General features: G+C 37.4%; 1 protein-coding gene across 3 annotated transcripts in view; it reads left to right on the top strand.

Annotated features, from left to right (window-relative positions):
* The window catches only part of LOC120407826 (transducin-like enhancer protein 1), a 93,893-nt gene that overhangs the window by 9,083 nt on the left and 61,856 nt on the right, over positions 1 to 22,954 (top strand). For 2 of the 3 annotated variants that reach the window (XM_039544013.1, XM_039544015.1), the window contains 2 exons: positions 12,077 to 12,139; positions 13,133 to 13,237. In XM_039544013.1, the coding sequence (XP_039399947.1) occupies positions 12,077 to 12,139; positions 13,133 to 13,237 (168 nt within the window). The remainder of the gene's footprint in view (positions 1 to 12,076; positions 12,140 to 13,132; positions 13,238 to 22,954) is intronic. The other variant, XM_039544014.1, reaches the window with a different exon arrangement.

The following is a 22,954-nucleotide window of genomic DNA, read 5'->3' as shown; positions in this document are numbered from 1 at the left end:
AAGGTGACCAGTCAGTGTATTGACAAGAATAGACACAAAAGAGAACTGCATTAGGAGGCAAGCCATTGGGATTTGCAGTAAATATATTACAGAACACAAGTGAATTGCCGATACTGCTTGTTTAGCAGTTTGCAAGGGCAATGCAAGTATGGATTTTTGAATTAGAAGGGAAGGACTGTTCTTTCTCTGTGCCGGAACATCTAGTTGATGGCTGAGGAGAAAATTGATTTAGAGAACAAAATGCTGCTGCCTCTATTTGTGCCATTTGAAAAGCTTCTATGGATTAGTGAGTGAAAACAAAAAGGTAGCTTTCAGTTTAGGAGAAGGGGAGCAGAATGGGTCTGTTTGTTTAGCTGCATCTTGATCAGGTATTAAGCACATGAGATGGGGGGGGGGGGAAACAGCTATTGTGAGGTCAAGATAAGGAAAGGGCATCTATAACTGAAGCTTTGGGTTTTACACAATCTGCTTAAGTCTGCCTAGTTCTAAAATTGTTTTAGAAGTGCTTATCTTCTGATAAACCCAATCGTTGTACTCTTCCCTGTAGTAGATCCAGTTAAGGTTTTATTTTTAGCTTAATTAAAAGAAATGATGGAAACAAGTTAGCTCGGGTAGCTCTGTAAAATAGAATATCGAAGATTTCACGTATTCATCGTGTAGTAAACTGTTTTCAGTACTGCCGCTCTTGCTCGTGGAGTCTTATGTCTGAAGTAGCTTACAACAACATTCACATGCATGACCTATTGGTATCGGTGTAGAAACATGTCCAGTGGATTTTAATAGCTTCAAAATCAATGCTAAATCTCTTTCAGTTTAACTCTTGTTAAAGGAACAGGGCCAATGTAAACATTTCACTTAACTTCTTTCTTGGAACTGTTGATAATGCCCTAAAATCTTTATTTCTTTAAATTTAATTGGTCATTAAATTTGCAACACCACTTGGTAATATATTGTCATTCTGATGTGTAAATGTAGAAAAGTTGCATAATTATTGTATCTTTCAGTAAAGACTTCCTGTGTATTATTTTTATACTTTGATGTACTAGGGGATGGCTATGCCAGTTTCTGTGGTATGAATGTGAATTTTTCCATGTTACACTAACTCCAAGCAGCTCCTTCTCTTGATCCTCAAATCTGATGACTTTGTGTCTGAGTCATTCCACTGAAGTCCAAATTGCACCAACATTCTAATCTTTTATGGATTTTGGTAGCACCCAAAGGGCCTCGATCGAGATCCAAAACCTATTGTTCTAGGTACTATAAAAGTGCACATTGGCCTAAAGAGTTCACTATCTAACTTGAAAAACCCTGGGGCCTCCCCAGCTGTGCAACACTTCTGGGTTTTTTATTGCTACTTCCTGATACAGGAAAGTTCTATATGATAGAAACTTCAGAGGGCATTCTTGCACATTGGTACATGTGTGGGTATGAGTATGTAGACTGGTATAAAGGGCCAAGTCTACTTGTCAAGACAAACACCTGTCAGGGATGGTCTAGATAATACTTAATCCTGCCATGAGTGCAGGGGGCTAGACTAGATGACCTCTTGAGGTCCCTTCCCATCCTATGATAAGCATAGGGTAGACATGAAAGAGTTACTAAAGGTGACAGGATATTTAGAACTGGCTACAATCAGTATAAAAATGGGTAAGATTTAAAATAGTTACAAGATGTCCAAGGGGGAGAAGTTAGATGAGAGTAAAATGCCAGTTCTTGGTCCTCTGTGTTCCTGTAAAGGAAGAGTCTTAATGTAGAGGCCCAGCATCAACAGGAATCAGATCCTGCATAGAAAGTAGAGATTCTGCCTGCAGCACCAGCATCTAGCTGAAGGAGATATTGTATCCGTTTGTCCTGGGGGAACCGTTTATGTGGTTGATATTCTTCATGCTTTAAGTTGGATGCATGTTGGATGGCTTTGGAGATGCTCTTGTTCCTAGGAGGGGACAGTGACAACTAGGTGGAATTGGGACTTCAAGAAGAGAATTGGGTGTAAACAGTTGACCAGAGGTAAAGCTTAGTTTTACATTTATTCAGTTATGAGGCCTCAGACAGTTTCATTGTGTATTCGAGGCTAGATATTGAAACAAAACAGTGGAACTGAAAGGCTAGTTATGGGCCTCTGTGAATGTGCGTAAGTGCTGAGTGTTAAGTCAGAATTCATGAAGTGGGACATGATGAACATTTGGATTAGCAGGGAGATGTGATAACAGTGTCCTTCTGTTAAGCCTAATTTAAAAAGAGGCCTGACATACTAAAGATGTGTGAAAGGCTGTTGTCAAGATGCTAAAGTGTTCCTTATTCCTGCCAGTTGGCCTGGGTTCAGCAGCATTTACAGCTGAAAGTGGGATGGGCAGTTATTTACAATGCTTGGTCAATAGCTGCTGCAGAGCAGCTCACTGCGCTATTACAGAGAAAATTGGAATTGGAAAACTGAAATGTATCCAGTGACTGTACTTTAAAGTTGAGTGAAGTCCAAACCCACATCTGATAAATGTAACAGTTGACTTGTGTATCATATACTTATGTTGGAATATTTTGGCCTTTCTATAGCTTAAACTGACATCTGAGAGGCTTCAGAAAAAATGTAACCTAAGGTCTGGAATCAAAAATGTAAATTTTCCGCATTGTGAAATGTACATAGTATGCTTTGAGACTTTAATAGAAATCCTGATATTTTTACTTCCCAAACAAACTACATGCACCCTACATTTTCAGTGGCGAAACATTAAAACAAATGTGAGGATGTCATCTCCTGGGGTTTACTCTCATAATATTTTGGCTGCCTTACCTTGTGATTTTAAGTGAGTACAAATACAAACGTGGGGCAGAGGGAGATATGCATTTACTAGCTGTCATGTTAAACTGTTGGCTTTTGCCCCAAATACAGGAATTGTTCCTTTTATTTGAAATGAGTACCCATTGCTGCTTATTAGATCGTTTTCCTTTCATAGAGTAAAAAACCTCACCCCTCCTGTTGGTGAGAATATTAGTAATGACAGTGTTTATAATTTTAAAATATAGTTTAAAAGCCGACTTCTACAGTTTGTCGTATACTGGTTAATATGGCTGTAAAGAGGAGATGAATTTGGCTACTTTTCTGAGTCTATTACTCAGGAGGCCTGTAAATTTGATTGGCTGTTACAATTCTAGCAGAATCATTCGATTTGAGAGCAATAGAAAGATAAGATATCCAATTACCCAAATGATTTGCAGGGTTAGCCAACGTTGTCATGGAGACGTGAGTTGGAACAAATTAAATTTTAAGCAATAAAATAATCTTAAAGCACGTCTGGGAACAAGAAAATTTGGCAGTGGCACTTACCTGAATTGAATCTTAGCTTGACACGCTGTTGTTTGACATTGATGTACTGTGGGGGCCTCAACTTTTAAATGGCATGTTGTCTTCATGTTTTTTCTTTTTGCAGTCATTGCCAAAACAAGGGACTGTATTAGTTGTAAATAAATGGTTATTAATAATATATGCTTATCTCAGTACTCAACCTGGATTCAGTAACGCTTATGAACAGGAGAGTTCATAGAATGTTAGACTTAAATACTAAAAAGCCTCAAATTATTTTAGTTTTCAGGTTGTTTATATTAAAAAAAACAAAAAAACCCCAACCCAATTATTTGCAACTAACATTTTTTAGTGTCTTTATATAACAATTTTTTAGCAAACATAGTGGAGACTAAGAAGTTTAGAAGCGCCTCTTTGTGGTGGGGGGCGACTGATGAGTTATTAACCCCTTTTTTGTTTTTGAGGATCTTGATTTTTTTTGAAATGCACTACTGTTCTGTGTTGCTTTTTTCAGCAAAGCTGCAGGAATATGAGAAAATACATACCTCTAAACTTTAAAATTTGTAAACAGAATTGTGATGTGTGAAAGGATTGTTTTTTTTATTAATGCAACATTTAACTGATTCCTGGCTTGCAGCATGGATTTAAAACAGTCAAGTGAGTCACATAAAGAGAGCTTTTATCCACGTCTGTTAGACAGATGGAGATGAAAATTGGTCTGAGGTCAAGCCATTTGCAACATTCTCACATCCTTCGATTTTCATCTCATCCTCTCCACAGATCATCTCAAATGATTCAGTAATGACCAAGAGTGCAACATTGACCTTTATTCCCTGGTGGGTTAGTGTTACACAGTATAAATGGCTGGAAGTACTTTTCCTTCATGCAGAAGTTGTTCAATGCTGTGATTGGCCTTCCATGTGGAGAAGTGCAAATGAAGGCAGAGTACTTAAATTTAGTTTCTAATGCTGTTGTAAACTTGAATTGACAGTCTATAATTTTTGTCCTTGTGTGTGTTTTTTTTCTTTTTTCTTTAAGATATTTGTTCCAACCTTTTCACACACTAGGATGCCTTTTTATTAACAGGATGAGGTTGGATAACTTGATTAGTCACTAATTTTTTTTTTAAGGCCACTTCTAAATGTAATCTGTATTTTGGTAATTAGCTTTGGTCTAACTGGCAAAGACTTGATACAATAGGACCAGTTTTCTTTTAGATTTTATCACTTGTATGACTACATTTCACATGCTGCTTCATTTTTACTTTTTTAAAGCTGCTTTTGTCCTATAATATATGGAATTTTGGTGTAACAGTTTAAATATTTTATTGACTACTTACTCTAAAGTGGGTTTAATCTAGTAATTCCTGTAAAAGATTATTTTTGCTATTTTATGATTTACAAAGAATACATAAGAAAATGATCTTGATAAGCCACGCTGTTTATCGCTAAGGGTCAAGTCCTGGTCCCATTGAAGTCAATGAGAGCCTTTCAAATGGTCATCTTCCAACACTTTCTGTGAATAACTTTATTATTTAACCCAACTAGAATGTACTTTATTTTTCTGCCATCTGCACAACTTTGTCTGGAGAGACTTCATGTACAGTACATAAACTTGTTAGAATCACAGGTGTCACTGGAAAAGGAGCAGAACATCTGTAGTTGTAGCGAGCTTTTGTTTTAACATAGACTATAGGATCATTTTAAAGCCAAGACAAGTGTTTTTTGAATATCAGGTTTTTGTATTTTAGACTCTAGCACCATTGGCAAAGAATTTACTTTTTAAATTATAAGAAAACTAGATAACTGAGATTTGGGTTTTTATTCCTATTATTGCCCTCTTAAACTGTTCTCTACATTATCTAGCATTCTAAAATGAATATGAAATGTGGCATACAAAACTGAATAATTATAAGGATGCTAAAAGGCCACAAATGTGGCATGCAAAATCCTGCTCTCTCACGCTTAATGTACACCAGAATCAGACTGAATGCTTTCATATCTTGATCTAGTTTTGTGGCCTACAAAGTGCTATTTTCAGATCTGTGGGGGCAGACTTCTCTTAACAAAGTGCACTAACCACACTGCTTCTACATGTTATGCTGCTAATTTTTTTTATTTTTCAATTTGGGCTTTAAGTGTCGAGGTGCCTTTTGAAAACAGATAATGGTATTGAACCACAATATTTAACATGTCTTATTAAATATTCTAAATATATGATTTAAGATAAAGTTGGTTGAGATCTGAAATATCATTTACAGGGCTAGAGGTGTTTTTAATGGATCCTTGTTGCTAAGGACACTTACACCCTATCTACACTTGTAGAATACTCTCTTAATAAATAAAATTATTGCATTGTTAACATATGGTTAGTTCCTACAGTGTTACCTATGTTGGGGGCCCTAGTGTAAAAAGGCCACGTGCCTTATACTATATGTTGACTTGCCCCAGTCAGAGGAGACTTGTGTACTATGTCAAAATGCCTGGTGTGCCCTCTGTGCTAGGGCTTCTTCCAACATTACTAGCAAAGATGAGCTAGTGGTAGTAATGGTGAGAACTTGTTGAAGTATTTTTCTTGTGTAACTAAGGCCTAATATGGGGGTGATTGTCTTTTAAGATTACATTGCACTTTTTCCTTTCTCACTTCCAAAGCAAAAACTAGCAACTTCCTGAAGAAAAGATTGGTTTCAGCATGGGTTTCTATATTATACATTTTAAAAACAAGAAAGTTGTGTGCAGATTGTATTTTAGAATACAAAGCCATCTGTTGGATCAGACATTTGTGAAAATTTTATTAATATTAATCATTCTTTTACAATATGGAATAAATAAATATTGTTGTATTGGTAGGAACACTGCTTTCATAAGTGCTTAAAAAGATCTGTATGACAATCTTATTTAGGAATAAGTATGGCTGCTTTGTTTTTTGTCATTTATGTCAAGAATGCAACTATAGCAAAATGACATATTAAAAATACAAACACTTAATGCTTAGCAACAGTTAGGTCAAAACATTTGTCATTAATTAGAAGGAACCAAGGCAAAAAAATTACATGAAGACAACACTGCAGGCTCAGCTTCACTTTGCAAAATGCAGCTGAATTCCTTCATGTTAATTTTAATGATGCTTCAAAAAGGAGGGCAGCACTTGAATCAGGGGTCTGACAAGCTTGTCATTTGCAAATAAATCAAAAGACCATCATTGCAACAACCAATGAATGGAGTTGCTTTGTCATTCTTTGATAGGTCCCACACTCAAGCCTGCTATTAAAAATGAATGTATTCAAGAGGCTCTGCATTAAGAACATAAACAATTAAGGGCACTTGAGATGTTCTGCTAAGAGCTGCCATACAGATACAAGAGCTTTCACATGCAATGCAGGCCTGTGCAGTCTGCTTTGCCAGTGCGCCAAAGAGAACATGGGCAATTAGTGTTCATGTCTGTGCACAAGTAGCTTTCTGCATGATTCCTCACCTCTCCCCCCCCCCCCCCCCGCCCTTGTTGGTCTTCAGGCATACATAGGGCAGTTAAAACAATCTGAGGATTGCATCAAATTGGAGACTGCCCCCAAGTAACTGTTAAAAGAACACTTTTAGCAACTGCCAGATGACTGAATATAAATATCTATCTTTATAAGCCTCAAAAATTGGTGACTTAAGTCATGGTTAGCTAAACCATTCAGACTCTCTTAAAGGAGTTGAGTTTTGATTTTCAAGCATATTTCTTTCTAGGAGAATTGTGATGGGAGTTTGTTCTTGCAATGATGGATTTAAATGGCTGTAGTCCTCTCTGGATCAGCATTTGAAACTTTCACAATTATATAGGAACATAGAATACACTCATGTTCTTTCCTGGATTGCTAAATGAGCAACTAATATTCTTTACAAGGTAATAACGTGGTGGAGGTGAATATGTAGAAACTGAACTAACTAATTACTTGTATACATCTAGGTAGCCTAAGTTTATGGAAACAACTTCTTTTTTTTTTTTTTTAAACCCTTGGGGAAGGAAGACTTCAGAGGAGCCAGGGCAAAGTTAAGTGTTCCTTGGTCACTAGTCGTGCTTCCAGTGTTTGAGAGAGGAAACTGATGTAGTTTGGGTATTAAATAATCCCTTTAATAGCTGCTGATGGATTTTTGGTGGATACTCAAAGACTGTCTTTTTCTGAACTGAAATTTCTAACTTTCAGTATTTTAAAAGGTCCCTAGAGGCAGGTGAAAAGGAAAATTACTAATTAGGTACACAAGTCTGAATAGAAGAAGGTCATTGTTACAATAATGTTGTCAAAGTGGAAAAACATATATGTAACTGTTAAATATTGTGGTATTATCTATGGGTACTGTAGGAATTGTGAGTGTTGTAGCTAGATGTACATGACTATTTCTCATCAATATATATGTTGTTACATGGTTTAGTCATAATTTTCATCTTTCAAGCTTAAACTTTCCAAGATTTATATGTTCCTGAAGATACGTTTTAAGAACAAAGATTTGTTGGATTGAGAGAATGGTGAAAGCTGTGATGGGTGGTGATTGTATTTTTCCTATGTTAGTAAACTCTTGAAACTTGGCATATTCTGGTAAAAATCTGTTTTGAATAGCAGCCCTTGAGAATTTCAGCCCTTTGAACCCTGTTGCAAAGGTGATGCAGTAGGCAGCGAAGGCAAGCTAAATTGTGCATATTACATAACTGGATTAACTATTCATCCTTTAGTTCCCTGATCTAAAACAATTTCCAGGCATTTTGGTGAAATGACCAGTAAATGGGGTCATCAGCCTACTGTTCCATTTTTCCTACCAAAATACCGACGTCACTTAATATTTGGGGCATGTCCATGGGAGTTGAGGGAAGAGGGGGGGCTCAATAGACCGCTAATGGGTTTGCAGAAGACTTATAAATCATGATTGCTAGGATCTTCAATAACAAAGGGTGGGTTTGTAGGGGGTATGAACTTAAAACAAACAAACAAAAAACCCAAACCACACCCAGACAACATTAAAGGGTTTGCTTCCCCATTGTTTAGGTTCAGAAGGGACTTTTGGATGAGACCAAGAACAATATCTCTTCAGTTCCTTTCTGAGTGCACATGCTCATATGCTGACTCTTCAGTTTCAGGTTTACTGTTGTGGTTATTCTAATAAACACTTTTGCAGGGCCTTAGGAAATATGTACGCGTGTGCATCACCAGAACAGTGCCTGGGTGCTGCTCTTATGCTAGCAAGAGATAGGCAATGGTGCTCTCTATCCATAGTTTGATCCTATGAACAACGTAAAGTTGAAAATTAGACATTTCTTTTTCAGCTGTAGTAATAAATGTTAATTTTTACAATACTAGGGCCAGAGTAAAAAAATGAAAATGAGATTTTTAAATTGATAGTGCCCCTTTGAAGTAGTAAGTGCCCATTTTTAACAACGTGAAGAGCTCTGTTATCTCGAAAGCATCTTTCTTACCAACAGAAGAAGTTGGTCCAATAAAAGATACTACCTCACCCACCTTGTCTCATGTTTTAGCAACTGACCTTTCACTGTACAGTAAAAGGTGACATTTATCAAGAATTAAGAGTTAAGAGGAACAGTGGAGGCAGTGCATTTAACAAAAACCCAAAAATCTTTTATTGATTTTTCATGTATTTTTTTTTTCATGTCACAAATATCTCTGGTAACCTCTTTGGTTGAACTATGTAAATATCTTAATGTTCCACAAATTCTGAAATGCAGATTGGATGTAAACTAATTCTCAAATACTTCAGTGATGTAAGGTCAAAAGACTGATTATTTTCCACCAGTATCAAGAGATTCACATTTGTCTGACCCATTTAGTGGTTTTTTAGGGAAAAGAAATCTGAAAATTCCATAGAGATGTTAAATTTCATGGACAACTACTAGGAACCAAAAAGTGATCAGTGGTCCTGTTGTCTTGCTTTACTGACTTTGAACCATTTTTCATTTAATTTCTTTAATCCCTGTATATAAACAGAGGGCCCACGCCTCCAAATGTGAGACTTCCATGAAACTCCAAATATTTTAGAAATCTTGCTTTAAAAAACACACAACTAACCCCCAAAAGCAAAATCTCTAATCAGTTACAGTAAAGGATTACAGGCCAGAGAATCTTCACTTAGGCTCTTCTGACCAAAACTACTTTCCACCTGAAACTAGAACTCATCTCCTCCCATCCTGAAAACAAAGGACTTATGACCTAATTTTAATTAGGTCATTCAGTCGATCAGGAACTATATATTACCACTCCCCTCTCATGGGGATTCAAGCCCATTACACAGCAGTCTACTGGCATCCTAATTGCTGGCAGATCTCCAGCTCAGGAGGGGCTAGTGTGTGTGGGGAACATGCTGCAAAGAGTGAGTTTTGGTAACTACATAAGTGTTAGTTGTGTACGTGAAACTTAGGAAAAATGCACATAATGCACAAACTGGCCAGCAATAGCTTGATCATTTTTAAAACTGCTTCAAACATGTAACAGCTTTCCCATATTACTGATGCTATTCTTTTTTATTGTTATGATTATTATTATTTGGATTGCACTAGCACTGAAGACCCCAGGCAGACTCTGCCCCCCTGGACTAAGAATGCAAATAAAATGATCTCCACTCCAATCGTTATTTAAATAAAAAAGCTGTTTCTGGGCACTAGCCATCCTGTGGAATGGGAAGGACAGGTCAGAGAAGCAACCACCTCTTCCTCCTCCGAGGAAAGGGAATTCCGTTTCCCTCCCTCCTTTCCACCCTCTCACCCCTTTAAAAAAGAAAAAATCATGTTAAGGGGAGTACTATTGGTTGTGCCAGGTTTCAGTGGAACAGCTATCAAGTAACTGGATGCTGGTCCCTGATGCGCCGGCTCTGATGCAGGCTACAGGGCCCTGGGACTACTTTAACTTGCATCAACTGGCTTTAGTTCCCTAGGATGCTAAGCTCAGTGTATTCCCCTTCTCCAGCGTCCCTGCCAAGGGTTGTGGAGAGGGGAGCATTCAGACAATTCTACTAGTTCTGCACCTGCTGGACACTACCCTACACACAGGGAATCCCTGCAAGGAACTTGCAGGTGGCTTCCACATCTCTTGTTCTTCCTGGATGGTGCAAAGGGAGCAGAATGGGGCAGAAAATCTGCTCCTAGGATCATTAGAGTGGTTGGGTGAGGAGGAGGTTCAGTAGTTGACTTCACAGCAGAATCTTCAGCTGTGAGCTGCAGCTAAGATCTTTGAGTAAGAGTTCCTCTATTTACCATAATATTGGAATTTGACTTCAGGTAAATGGATGGAGAATCCTTTCTATCAACAGACCGTTATCTTCTGTTAACCCTATCTCTTATTTTATAGACGGGGAAACAGAGATGGAGGGTTTAGTGATTTATCGGGGGGATGAAGAAGACTCATGTTGATGATGTAGAGGGTATTAGGTACAATTCTTGGAGTCAGGGGATCTGGGTTCTACTAATCCTAGTTCTGATACTGACATGCTACAAGTTGGAGGACACTTACTATATAAGTAATAGGTGTGTAGTGAGGTATAAATAAATGTCTGACATTCTGTATGTAAAAAAGATGAATGTCAGTGACAGTTGGGAATAGAATTTGGGAATTCCTGGTCCCTCAGCAGGCCACGTGCTCCACTCTAGGCTGTGCTGTGTCTGAGAAGGAAGGTAAAAACATCCTTTCCCTTGATAATGAAATATTTGAGATTTGCCGGTTAAGCTCTGTTCTCTACTGTCTTCAGTGAAGCTGATCATTTTCTCCTCTACTGTTTCTCTTTTGGTTTTTACAATTCTGTAGTCTTGTTCTGATAAGTTATCCCCTGCTTCAGTGATTCCTTATCCTTGCCATGCCCCCTGTATGTTTGCCTTCAGGGTTCTGTTCCTTCATCTGCTCCATTATTTCAATTGTTTCTAAATAGATGTTTCCCAAATCAATCTCTCTGCCAAGTCTCTGCCCTGTTTTGCACCTGTCTCTTAGAATCAGAAGTATACACGAAATATCCATCTTGCTGTCTCAAAAACTCCTAATCTATCTTCACTATCCCGTCTCTATTAGATCAGTTTCTTCAGTTTCAAGGTCCTGCAAAATTTTTTCGCACCTCCATGTCTATTGTTATTTCTTTAAGCTCTCAGTCCTCCTTTCTGCTCCTTTTGTCCATGTCACATTCTTCATGCCCTTCTGTCATGCTCCCCACCTCTACTTACCTGCCAAGCACCCTCTCCTCTTTCATATGCACCTCTTCAGTAATCCTTTCTGCTGTACCTTTTCCATCCTCTCCATTATTTGAACTGTTGTGTTCTTTTTTTTCTTGACTTTTAAATTGTAAATTCCTCATGGCAGGCAATACATCTTGCTCTCTAAGAGGATTGTCTAAACGCAGCACCTGATAAAAATCACATGAAAGAATATTCACTTCACATGCCATTTTCGTAGAACACTGTTCTGTGCAACTTGGTAAATTGAGTAATAAATCTGCCTTTTAAAAGGCTTTAACTTGTGTTGGATTTGAACAAATCCTTTTCTTGTTAATGAGCTACTTATAAAGACCAGATTTTTCCTTAAATATATATAGAGATTAGGTACTTGAGACATAGCAGATGTCCTAGAGTAACGAACTAGGTCAATGGCCTGATTAGGAGCCTATTAGTAATCATTTATACTTTCACTAGACATCTTTATGAATTTTTACAATGCTTATACTTAATATATGACCCTGTAAAGTAGCTGATTTATGATAACATACCTCATGCATGTTTTAACCCAAATATTTTACCTTTTTTTTTCTATAGACAGAAATCGCCAAGAGATTGAATACTATCTGTGCACAAGTCATCCCGTTTTTGTCTCAGGAAGTAAGTAAAACTGTTCAGCTGTTAAAGTGCAATTATGTTGCTTCTCTGTTTGCAAATTAGCTAGTTTTAAGATGTTAATTTTATCACAATGCTCAAGTGTGAGAAACATCTGTTGTAGCTGAAGTGTGTAACCTCCCAGGTCCCCCCGCTAATTTGGTCTAACATCCGAGTTTAAACTGAAGAACTGGTGACAATACCTTAACCTCAAATTAATTCTCTTCAGGAAGAACTATAAAATGACTATAAAACAATTTTTTGTTTTCATCTTTAATGACAATACTAAGTTCTACTTAATAGTCAAGTGTTAAATTCTGTGTAAAATAAGAACGTTGGCCTTCAATGCTAAAATATTCAGATATTATTTTTGGGTAGGTAACACACAGTTGGTAACTCAAATACAAAATGTTGTTCAAGGGTATAAAAACATTGCTTGACTACAACTGTAGCATATTAAAGACTACTTCTGTTCAGTATTGGAACCTGCTTTGGATTAGACTTTCAAATACTTCATAGTTGCAAAGACTATTTGACGCTCTTGTTAGATTAAATGTAGGAAGCTGCCTAGTCTTTTTGTTGATACCTCCACTATGTTCATTATATTGGATGCAGGAGTTATAAATGATTTATAAAATAGACACTAGCTTAAAGTTGTCAGAACCTTCTTATCTCAGTTGGAAACTAATGATTTAGTTACTAGAAGATATTCTCTTTAAAAATTTCCAACATTTAAGTTACTTTATGACTTTTGCCTCACTCTCTTAAACAATGAGTAACAAATCAAGTACTTTTACATCTTAACTGGCATAAGATGACCTATAATAGATAACCTGGGCTTCTGTCTTACTGTGCAGATTTCTTTACAGAAACTATTTTTGTGCATACTGGTCTCGGTTTTAATGTACTGATGTTTTTATGAGGTGGGAAGAGGAGAAGCTGGTATAGCTGTTCAACAGCTTAATAACACAAATTTTAACTATTTTTTTTTTTAAATAGCATCAGCAGCAAGTGGCCCAAGCAGTAGAACGTGCCAAACAAGTGACCATGGCTGAACTAAATGCCATCATCGGGGTACGTGGCCTTCCAGGTCTACCTCCTACAGTGTGTATAACCAGCTTTCATTTCTTATTGCTTTGGTCGTTTTAAAATAAACTTGAGAATTTTTTGATATCTAATTCTGTTTCGATACCTAATATTGTTGCTCAGACTTATTTGACTTGGCTCACTCAGATTTTAGAGGAGGTAGAATTAACAGCAGCTTATTTTGTAACAGAATGTCTTTTCATTCCCTGCACCCATATATTATATCAAAACCTTTGCTGCAAGAAAGACCAGGGAGTTTGGGAAAGATTTATTATCTATTGATCATGGGTATTGTATGCTACTTGATCTAAGTTACCTTTGTTTTGCCTCCTGCTTTTTTGTGACATTTGAGTTTTTGGAACCTGTACAACTATTCAGTCATCTTCCTTTTCCTTTCTTCTGCATCTTTTCATGAATTTTATAGTAGCAGGCTAATGAAAGGAAACTTCTCTTGCTTTTGAAGTAGTATTAATTGTCTGACATAATGTTCTAATATCCTTTCACCAAGTTTGTGCTTCTAACTATGCTGAAATAAGTTAATACTACTTGTTTGTGACTGGTTGTCAATCACAAGTCATTTGTTTTGCATTAATGAACTCTGTGAACCGTGCATTCCTTCCACTGCATGAGTTCATTTCCCCCATCACTAAGTCTAGAATATATCTCATGTTTTCTGCCCTTCCAGACTAAGTGAAAGAAGTAGCCGAAACAAGAAGTCGTCCTTTCTGATTTTATTCATATGTGAGCGCCTTGAGCGGATTCAAATTACTCATTTATCAATTTATGTTAATTGCTTGTGAGAAGATGTCCTGCTGGTCTTTATAGTTCCCTCAGACACTTTGTAATGATAATTAGACATGCTGCTGTACGGATTAACAGTGCCATAGTCCAATGACGTCTACAGACAATGGAACCAGTTAATCCATCTGTGCTTAAAATTACATCCCAACTGGAGATGGGGGGAAAAAAAACATAAGAGCGAGGGAGGATTAAAAGAATGAGCCTCAGCTTGAAAACTCTCCTTTCATCAGTTTCTCAATTGCAGAATCTGCAGTCGGTTTGCCTGTGGTAAGCTATTGGCAGTCAATTAGGTGAAATAAACTGGGAGGGTGACCTTCATTTCCTTTTAATAGCTTTTCCCTCCCTCAAATGGGGAGGTTCAGTGGATTTTCAGCTTAAATTTTATTCAAGCTGCTTTATTACACTTGACAGATTAGCTTTGCATAAACATACCCCCCTTCAAATCGGAACCCTGTTTTTCCCTTATTTTCAAATTTTGACTGTTACTGAGTTAATTCACTAATCATGTTTAATATACGTTACATCTGCATTTGTCTGCAGTCTTCTCTGTGCTTTGCTTGTGTAATGAATTGCCTTATTTTGAAGATCAAATCAAATATACATGCAAGCATACTGTATGAATAATATTTGATTAGCAAAGATTGATAGAGCGGTGTTTTCTTGCTGTTTTAAAAGTGTACAATTTCACTGAGGGCAGATCCTGAATAAAAAGTCCTTTCATAGTGGACTAAACCTGTAGGACACTTTTGCACAGTGTGTGTGTGGGTGTATGTGTGTGTGTGTATGTGTGTATATATATATATATATGTATATGTATATATGTATATGTATATGTATGTATATGTATATATGTATATGTATATATATGTATATGTATAAAGGCATTAAAACATCTTTGTCATTGGACCAAGAAATTATCCTGACAGCGAAGACTTACTGTATAGCAAAACTTGTCTTACCAAACTCGCTATGATAGTGTTGTCCCAAGTAGCATTTCCTGAATGTGTACTGTTCACTTCTGTGCTCTTAGGTCTACAACTACAGAGTACAATTAAGACTTTTGTAGGGAGGGTTTTTTGGAGGTAGGGAGAGGTATGTTAATCTTATGAATAGAAATCTCAGAATTATTTAATTTTAAACTACCAATTATCCTTCAGTAGAAACATTTCCATTTGTTTTATGAAAGAGTACTCAACAATGCTGTTGTAGTTCAGATGTTGTGAATGAGGGAATAAACATGTAGTTAGCACAAATGTATTTTAATTTTCACCGTAGATCTCTGTATTATGCATACCAGAAATTAGATGCATGTCAAAGTGATCTTTTACAGTTTTAGGTGATCAATAATTATCCTATGCTGCACAATAAGTTTCATGCTCTGACATATGCTTGATTTTGTTTGAAAGGGATTGTGTGCATCCTGGAAAATCAGAGTAGCATAAAATTGGGTTGACAATTCAGTGGACCTTTGCTCCCCTTCATTGAACGTGCAGTGTGTCAACCTGTCTCCCCAGAGGGGAGGAGGCATCAGGAGGCTGGCTATTCCTACAATCAGCAGCTGCACTGAAAGTAAACGCAGCCCAGTTTGATAGCAGCTGTCAGTATTGTTCAGGGACCCGACTTAGTGTAAAGAACAATAGAGGGGCCATGCTCTTAAACTGCAGTGTCTTTCAGGCTAAGAAAAGAAATAGTAATTTAACGGTTTAGACATCTATTATGAGTGTGAAAGATCATGAAAGACTTCTTTAAAATGCAAATAGGCCAAAGCATTCTCCAACAGTATAAGGTACAATCAAGTAGCCTATGGCATCATCATGCTAAAGATATTTCTGTACCATAAATGTTGGGGATGGGAAGAAAGTTAAGCATTTTCTCAGCAGATGTTCTGTTAGGTGTTCTCCCTGACTTGGTAAAATCTGCATTCTTGGCATTTCTGTCTGAGCACTGATTTTTCTTTCCCTTGTGATTCCTTGACATGGTATAATTCAAAATAACTGGTTCCAAATTCAGTCTTGCCTCATTAATTTAGTTATTAAAGAGTCAAGACTGAATTTGTGTTTCCATTGGGCGCACATATTGAGTTGGGGGGGAGGGGAAGCAAAACCAAACCTTGTAATTTAGTGGACATTAAAAAATTAGATTGACCCATCTATGTCGCTTGGAGGTGTGAAAATCCACACTGTTGAGCAACATAGTTAAACCAACTTAAGTCCCTTTGTAGACAGCACTTGGTTGACAGAAGAATTCTTTCATTAACCTAGCTACCACCTCTCAGGGAGAATCCCTCCCATCAGCCCAGGTAGTGTCTAAACTGAAGCACTACAGCATCACAGTTGTGACACTAATATTTTAAGTGTAGACAAGCCTTAAGACTTGTTTCTTGATAGGCCACTTTTAAAATGCAAACACACTACTACTTTAGCTACTTGAGAAAATTGAATTTAGAGCAGGACTGAAAGATATTGTGGGGAGGAGGAGGGGAATTATCTACCTCATGTAAAAGCAATTTTTAGTCAGTGTATATAAAGAAAGTATATTTAGATTGGAGGAATAATGAGTGAGCTGTTGCATTCAGAAACTTTAATGAGTAAAAATAAAATTCAGGTAGTGTTAACTTCTTTAATTAGATGTTGGAAGATCAGTTGTGAGATGTGTGTTCATGCACACACTCATTCACAGCCCCTTACTAATGATTATTGAAATGTGTTATTGGGATTGTCTAATTACTCATGTCAAGCCACTACATGTTAGTTTGGCTGAGCTAAGTATTTTACTTTTCAGCCATTGTACGTCTGTTGTTGGTTTTTTTTAATTACACCAGTCAGTGTTCATTGTATTACTGTTTTTCACTAAAGTTGATTGAGTTAAGTAGTAGATTTGCTAGATACTTAAATGAAAAGTTTGATTGTAAAGGATAGGTGCACCTGTTAACTCCTTGGCACCACTGATTTCAGAGCTTTGCCTGAAGTCTGTTTGGGGGTTGGGGAGAATCCAGATCATGGCATGAAAGGATTAAGTGGATTATCATGGTAGAACTTGAAGGGATTTTTTTTTTTAAAGATATGATTAAGCAGCAAGCTGGAAAATCAAAGATGCCTATCAGCTCACACCAGGAAGAGCTAAGGGACAGTTATAATTAGTCTATCCCACTGTCAGCAATAACGTAATTTTGCAAGATTTATATACGGGCAACATTAATAAAATCCAGACATTTCTATAAAGTGTACATTCTTAATTTAGAACTATAGATCTGTAAATTGGAAAGGTATTTTAGTATAGAGAATGTAGCATACGGACATGAATGCTTAGTTTGACATTAGTTGCTAATGGTTCTGTGAAATGTATCTTTTTGGATTGACAGTACTTTTCAAGACAGATTGATTTGTAGACCTCCAAAAGAGCTCTCCACTGTTGCATGAAGTGATTGGCTAAAGGATTAGCAAACTGCTGAATTATTTTTCTCTCCTTGGCTGTGGTTGCCAGCTATCTCTGGGATGGTAGTGTGTGAAGCTTAAGAGGATGAGGTTAACCTCTTGAGGGTTTATTCTTATGAGTGTGTAGTTAATCCTTGGAAAGCCTATAAATAACTAGGCGGTTTTGTTATAAAATAGAAATACAGACTAGAACAGAAATGAATGCAAAATTCTGTGCAAGGGAAGAGCTAAGCAGCTGTAGCATTACTTTAGATCCTTCTCAACAGTGATCTGTATTTTGTGCCAAGTGATATTTGTGGGGAGGGGCAGTTTAAGAACAATGACTTAATAGTTTTCTGTAAAAAGAAAGCTGAGTGCAAGATACTTATGCATCTTTTTGGTACACTTCATAGTGTACTAACCTATAAGAAACAAGCTAAAACTTTCCTGTTCAGATATTTATAGTTTTTAAGTATGTACAAAAGTGCATACACAAACTTGCTGTTGTGCCTTAAATTACATGGGATTTCTTACTGTGTACTTGCATTAGATACAAACCAAGTAATCGGTTTCCTTTTAGTTATCGCAGCTGAGGCAAGATTCATTATTTCAAGAGCAAGTGACTTGCTTAATGTTGGGGATTAAGTAGATACCTTGACTTTCAGCTTTTCTTATTTTATTACTTGATTTCCCCCCCCCCCTTCACTGAAGTTGTGAGCACTCATTTATGGAAAATCATGCCACAAGATAATTGCAGTTCTCAAAATACACATTCTTGCAAGATGGCAACAATTATGTATACTTTCTGTGCTACAACCCAAGCAATGAGGAACATAAATACACCACTTTCAAATAATATTTAAAGGTGACCTTTAATAATTATGTATGTGGTTTTTACTATATAAAGAAGACCTGAAAGGGGGCTTAAATATGCCTGTGTGGATTTGGAAATCATGATTGTCATGTTTTCCATGATTTTGCTGGAGGATCTGGTACTTCTATGCAAGGGGTGACAGCATGGTCAGTATCCAAAACATTAGTGAAGTTGAACAGTGTGTTTTGGTTTTAAACTGACTAAAAATCCCTTCCCCTCTCCATTGCACAATTTTTATTTTGTCTTTTGTCCTGTCACCACTTCACTAGTCCTCCTAGATAAGACTTTTATAAAGCAAGTAGGTACACCTCTACCCCGATATAACGCGGTCCTTGAGAGCCAAAAAATCTCACCGCCTTGAGATGAGACCGTGTTTATATTGGGTTTGGTCCGGTATGCCGTGCCGGACCGGACCGGCTTCCCCCACGGTGATTTAAAGGGCCCGGTGCTCCAGCCGCAGCGGCTGGAGCCTCTGACCCTTTAAATCTCCACCTGAGCCTGGCTGCCAGAGCCCTGGCGGGGATTTAAAGGGCCCGCTGCTCCAGCTGCTGTGGGGAGCCCCGGGCCCTTTAAATCACCGCCGGAGCTCTGGCAGTGGGGCTCGGGTGGTGCTTTAAAGGGCTTGGGGCTCCACGCTGCTTTACTGCATTATATCTGAAGTCGTGTTATATCAGGTCACATTCTATTGGGGTAGAGGTGTATAGGGAGAATACTTTCAAGTCCTTCTACATCGATCATAAAAAAGCAAAAAAGGATACAATACTCACATCACTTTTAGACTGGTGTGTAATTCAGCTAATCATCTCTGCGTCTCAAAACAGTATGGACATGCTTGCATTGATTATATTTTAGAAGTGTAATGACTGAACCTGCAAATAAATGGAGATGGGCAGAATTACAAGGATTATGTGGTTGACCCAACAGAAAATTATTCTTTGTTTTTGGTTGCAGAATTTTGAGAGCAGTACACATGTGCTGACAGATTTATTGTAGTAATATTCATTAGCTCTGTCAATTTCCATACCAAATTGCAAATATTTGTCTAAAATAGAAAAACATGCTTTAAGTGTTTTAAAGGCTTGCTCCTCTATCCCCAAAACCACTCCCAAAGTGGATTAGGTAAGTGGTTTCAGATGCCCAGCCTGTAGGTTCAGTCCAGATGTAACAATCTAGTTCCATGATGGAGTAAGATACTACGGAATATACCCACTTGATTAGTTTCTAGACCTTTATGGTTAGGAATGCTCTTTGAATGTCAACCAATGTAGTATTGTCTTCAATGTTTGGGGACACCCTTGGCAAATAAGAGAGAGAGATTTTCCCAACAAGAGCCAGCACTCCGCCGTATGTGCTTCCCTTTATTGTACTTCACCCTCTCCCCTTTGTACTGTTCTCCTTGGTCCAATAGTCCAGGCTCTATCTTTCATTGTTTTGTTCCACCAATGCCGAACCCACCCCCATTCTTCCTGCCGCTTAAAAAAATTATTTCTCTCTCATGTGTGTTCCAACTTCCTTCATTTTATTTCCCTTTCTTTTCTACTGTTGTAAAGTCTTTGAGCCAAAGACCACGTCTTATTTGTGCAAGTGTTTGTCACACCTGTAGTGCTATATAACGATATATACTATAAGTATTAAAAATGTAATTAAAATAATTACTCAATGAAAGCTTAACTGCTGATCATATTAAGCAGAAAAACCCATCCAGTGTGCTTATTCAGAGGGGGATGAGTGACAAATACAGAGGGGTGGGGCTGTTCAGCCCCACTGTTTCAAAAAGTGCACTGTTATACTCTGCACTGCGGAGACCTACAGTAAGATCTTTCATCTTCCTGACATTGGGCCTGGGCTTGTCCTTTAAGAGCCAGAAGGGAGGGAGGAGAGAACCTAGGGGTTGCTGGATTTCTGGGCATTCTTCCCAGAGGTTTAGAAGAAGGAAGAGCTGCTGTACCTTCTACTGACTGCTCAGGAAAGAATTTGAGAAAAAGCAGTACAGTAGTCCCAAATTTTACCTCACTTAAACTACTTACCTCACTTTACCTCACTTAAACTCATTATCACCCATGAGCTGTATGTATGAAATGTGTAGGTTTCGATAGGTTTGCCAATACTACCCCTCTGTAAACTTAAATCTCTTAGCAGGGTCACATTTTGTGTAGTTTAGAAATAGAACAGGTTTGCTGAAGACACTATTCCCTTGTTTTGAAGAGACATTCTTTTCCCCAACACAGGGCACTATAACTTGTTCACATAATGGAGATCTTTCAAATAACTTGTGCAGAGCTACAAAGATTTCATTCTCAGCTGTCTAGCTGTAGATGCAGCAATGTGCACTTTCCTGTTTGTTTTCTGTGGCATACTATAGCTTCAAATCCCAACAAATAAAATCTGAGCCTAGAAAGAAAGAAGTAGTAAAGGAACTGAAATAAGTACAGACAGTTCAAAACGGTGGATTGAGTTAAATCAACGTTATTTTAAGTCACTAGTTTTTAATCATGATTTAAATCGGCAAACAAGAAAACTTGATTTAAATAATTGATTTTAATTAAAAAGCACAAATGCAAAAGAGTATTTTATAAGCAAAGGTTGATTTGCATTGGTTGGTAATCATTTAAATACATTGATCTGCCTTTATACTAAATTTATGCAGTTGTACAGCTTAACTTACATTTATTTAGATTCTTAATATTTACATTTTTTTGTTATAGTAAAAAATGTGAATAATGCATGCCTTATTCACTAGATGAATTTTTATTTGTGATTTGTCAGTCTCTTCAGATGGGAACACAATTAAATGAACAAAACTAGCATTTCAAAAATTTTTATTAAATAAAGCTACCTTAAAAGTGCCTGGGGTTTTTGTTTTCAAAACATGTCTTGCATTTAGAACTAATGGATTTATTTAAAAAAGGAAGTATTATCTGTAGTTAATTGAACTGGTTTTCTGGTCCCTGTGTCCTTCAGGATTTTAAAACTAGTAGATCTCACCCTCACATCTAGTTTTTATTTATAGATTGAAAGAGGACACTAAGATTTTCCAATTTTTCAACTTCCCGTTGGTTTCTTAACTTTTGAATGAACTAGTAATTGAACTGAGCTAGTTGAATAAACTGAAATTAAGAAAATATTCTCTCTCCATTTTCAGGAAAGGCTACTGCTGTCAAAAACAGGTTTTGCATGTCAGCAAACTCTTTGGGTCCAGGTGCTTAACTACTGATTTCCACCAGTTCAGTGGTTTGACTTCCTTTAAAACTTAGCAGCAAACATGTACTGCTTAATATTATTTTTGTATTTAAATTAAATGATTTTAATAAGGTTGGACCATAAAGTAAGTTGTCAATTTCAAAGCTAGTTGAAAAAATCTTAAAAAAACAAATATTTAAATAAAAAATCAGGTTTAAATAAGATTTGGGGATGGGGGGGGGGAAGTATTTTTAATCCATCCTAATTCAGAAGGAATTAGATGAAAATTAAGCAATGAAGGTAGCAGCTAACTTTTTTTTCACTTTTCACAAATGAACTCAGATAGGGAGAAACTAACCAACAATTGGGTTATGATATTATTGAACATAGAGATACAACTAATTTGACAGCTTCATGGACAAACATCCCAGCCTCATGGATGCGGTGGTTAGATAACTCAAAAAAAGAGCACGTCATAATGATTGGGAAAACATACTCTTCTCTGTTGACTTTCTCATTGGAATAACCCAGGATGGAAGTGTATGGTGTCCAAAAGATAAATTTGATGGACATTCAGCATCTGCTGTCATTGGAAAGCTTGGGATAATATTGTCCTTAATGCGTGGGCCTTTGTACACACTTATACTAGTATTGGGCTTTGTTTTGGTATACAATGTACTTGACAAAGGTCTTTATGCTAATCATGACTACTCCAGGGCACCACAGGGCACTCTTCCCCCAGACTACCTTAAGTACTCTAGATCTCTCCCTGAAACATTTTTCCTTTACGTGTGGCTGTGGAAGTGCAGATAAGGGGCAATAGTGCTTAGGTCCTCTGTATCTTACGAGGTGGCTACAACTTTCCTGGCTGCTAATATGCTTTTGAATGAGCAACTAGGTGGTTTGAGCATTGGCCTGCTAAACCCGTGGTTGTGAGCTCAATCCTTGAGGGGGCCATTTGGGGATTGAGTTGGGGATTGGTCCTGCGTTGAGCAGGGGGTTGGATTAGATGACCTCCTGAGGTCCCTTCCTACCTTGATATTCTGTGATTCGATGAGTGTGATTTCTTTTGGACTCTGCTTCCTAAAGGGTAAGCAGCTGTATACAGTACCAGCTGGAGACCCAAAGTGGCCTTCAAGAATAGCCCCAAAATCAGTGGGTTTAACCTTGAGGCTACAAAGATGTATGTTATGTGACTAGTTATATATCCCTGAAGAGTGGTGACCATTTTTGAGCTAGCTGGATCTGAAAACGTATTCCTGGCCACTGCTGCGTTTATTACCATTCAGGTATATTGAGGAGTCCAAGAAAACCCTGAGATTGTCTTAGCTATCATGAGTTTCCAAAGCTGTGGGGGTTTTTTGTTTTGTTTTTTTAAATAGGTGCTTACATTTAAACAAGGCAACACTAGTTCACATGGGGATAAAGAGGCAGTGAGGCTGAGTGTAGCAATAAATTTTCCCTTCT

Source organism: Mauremys reevesii, linkage group 6 (assembly GCF_016161935.1).
Source record: "Mauremys reevesii isolate NIE-2019 linkage group 6, ASM1616193v1, whole genome shotgun sequence".
Taxonomy (NCBI): Eukaryota; Metazoa; Chordata; order Testudines; family Geoemydidae; genus Mauremys; species Mauremys reevesii.
The sequence above is the reverse complement of the archived record's forward strand: the minus strand, read 5'-3'. Positions and strand labels throughout refer to the sequence as shown.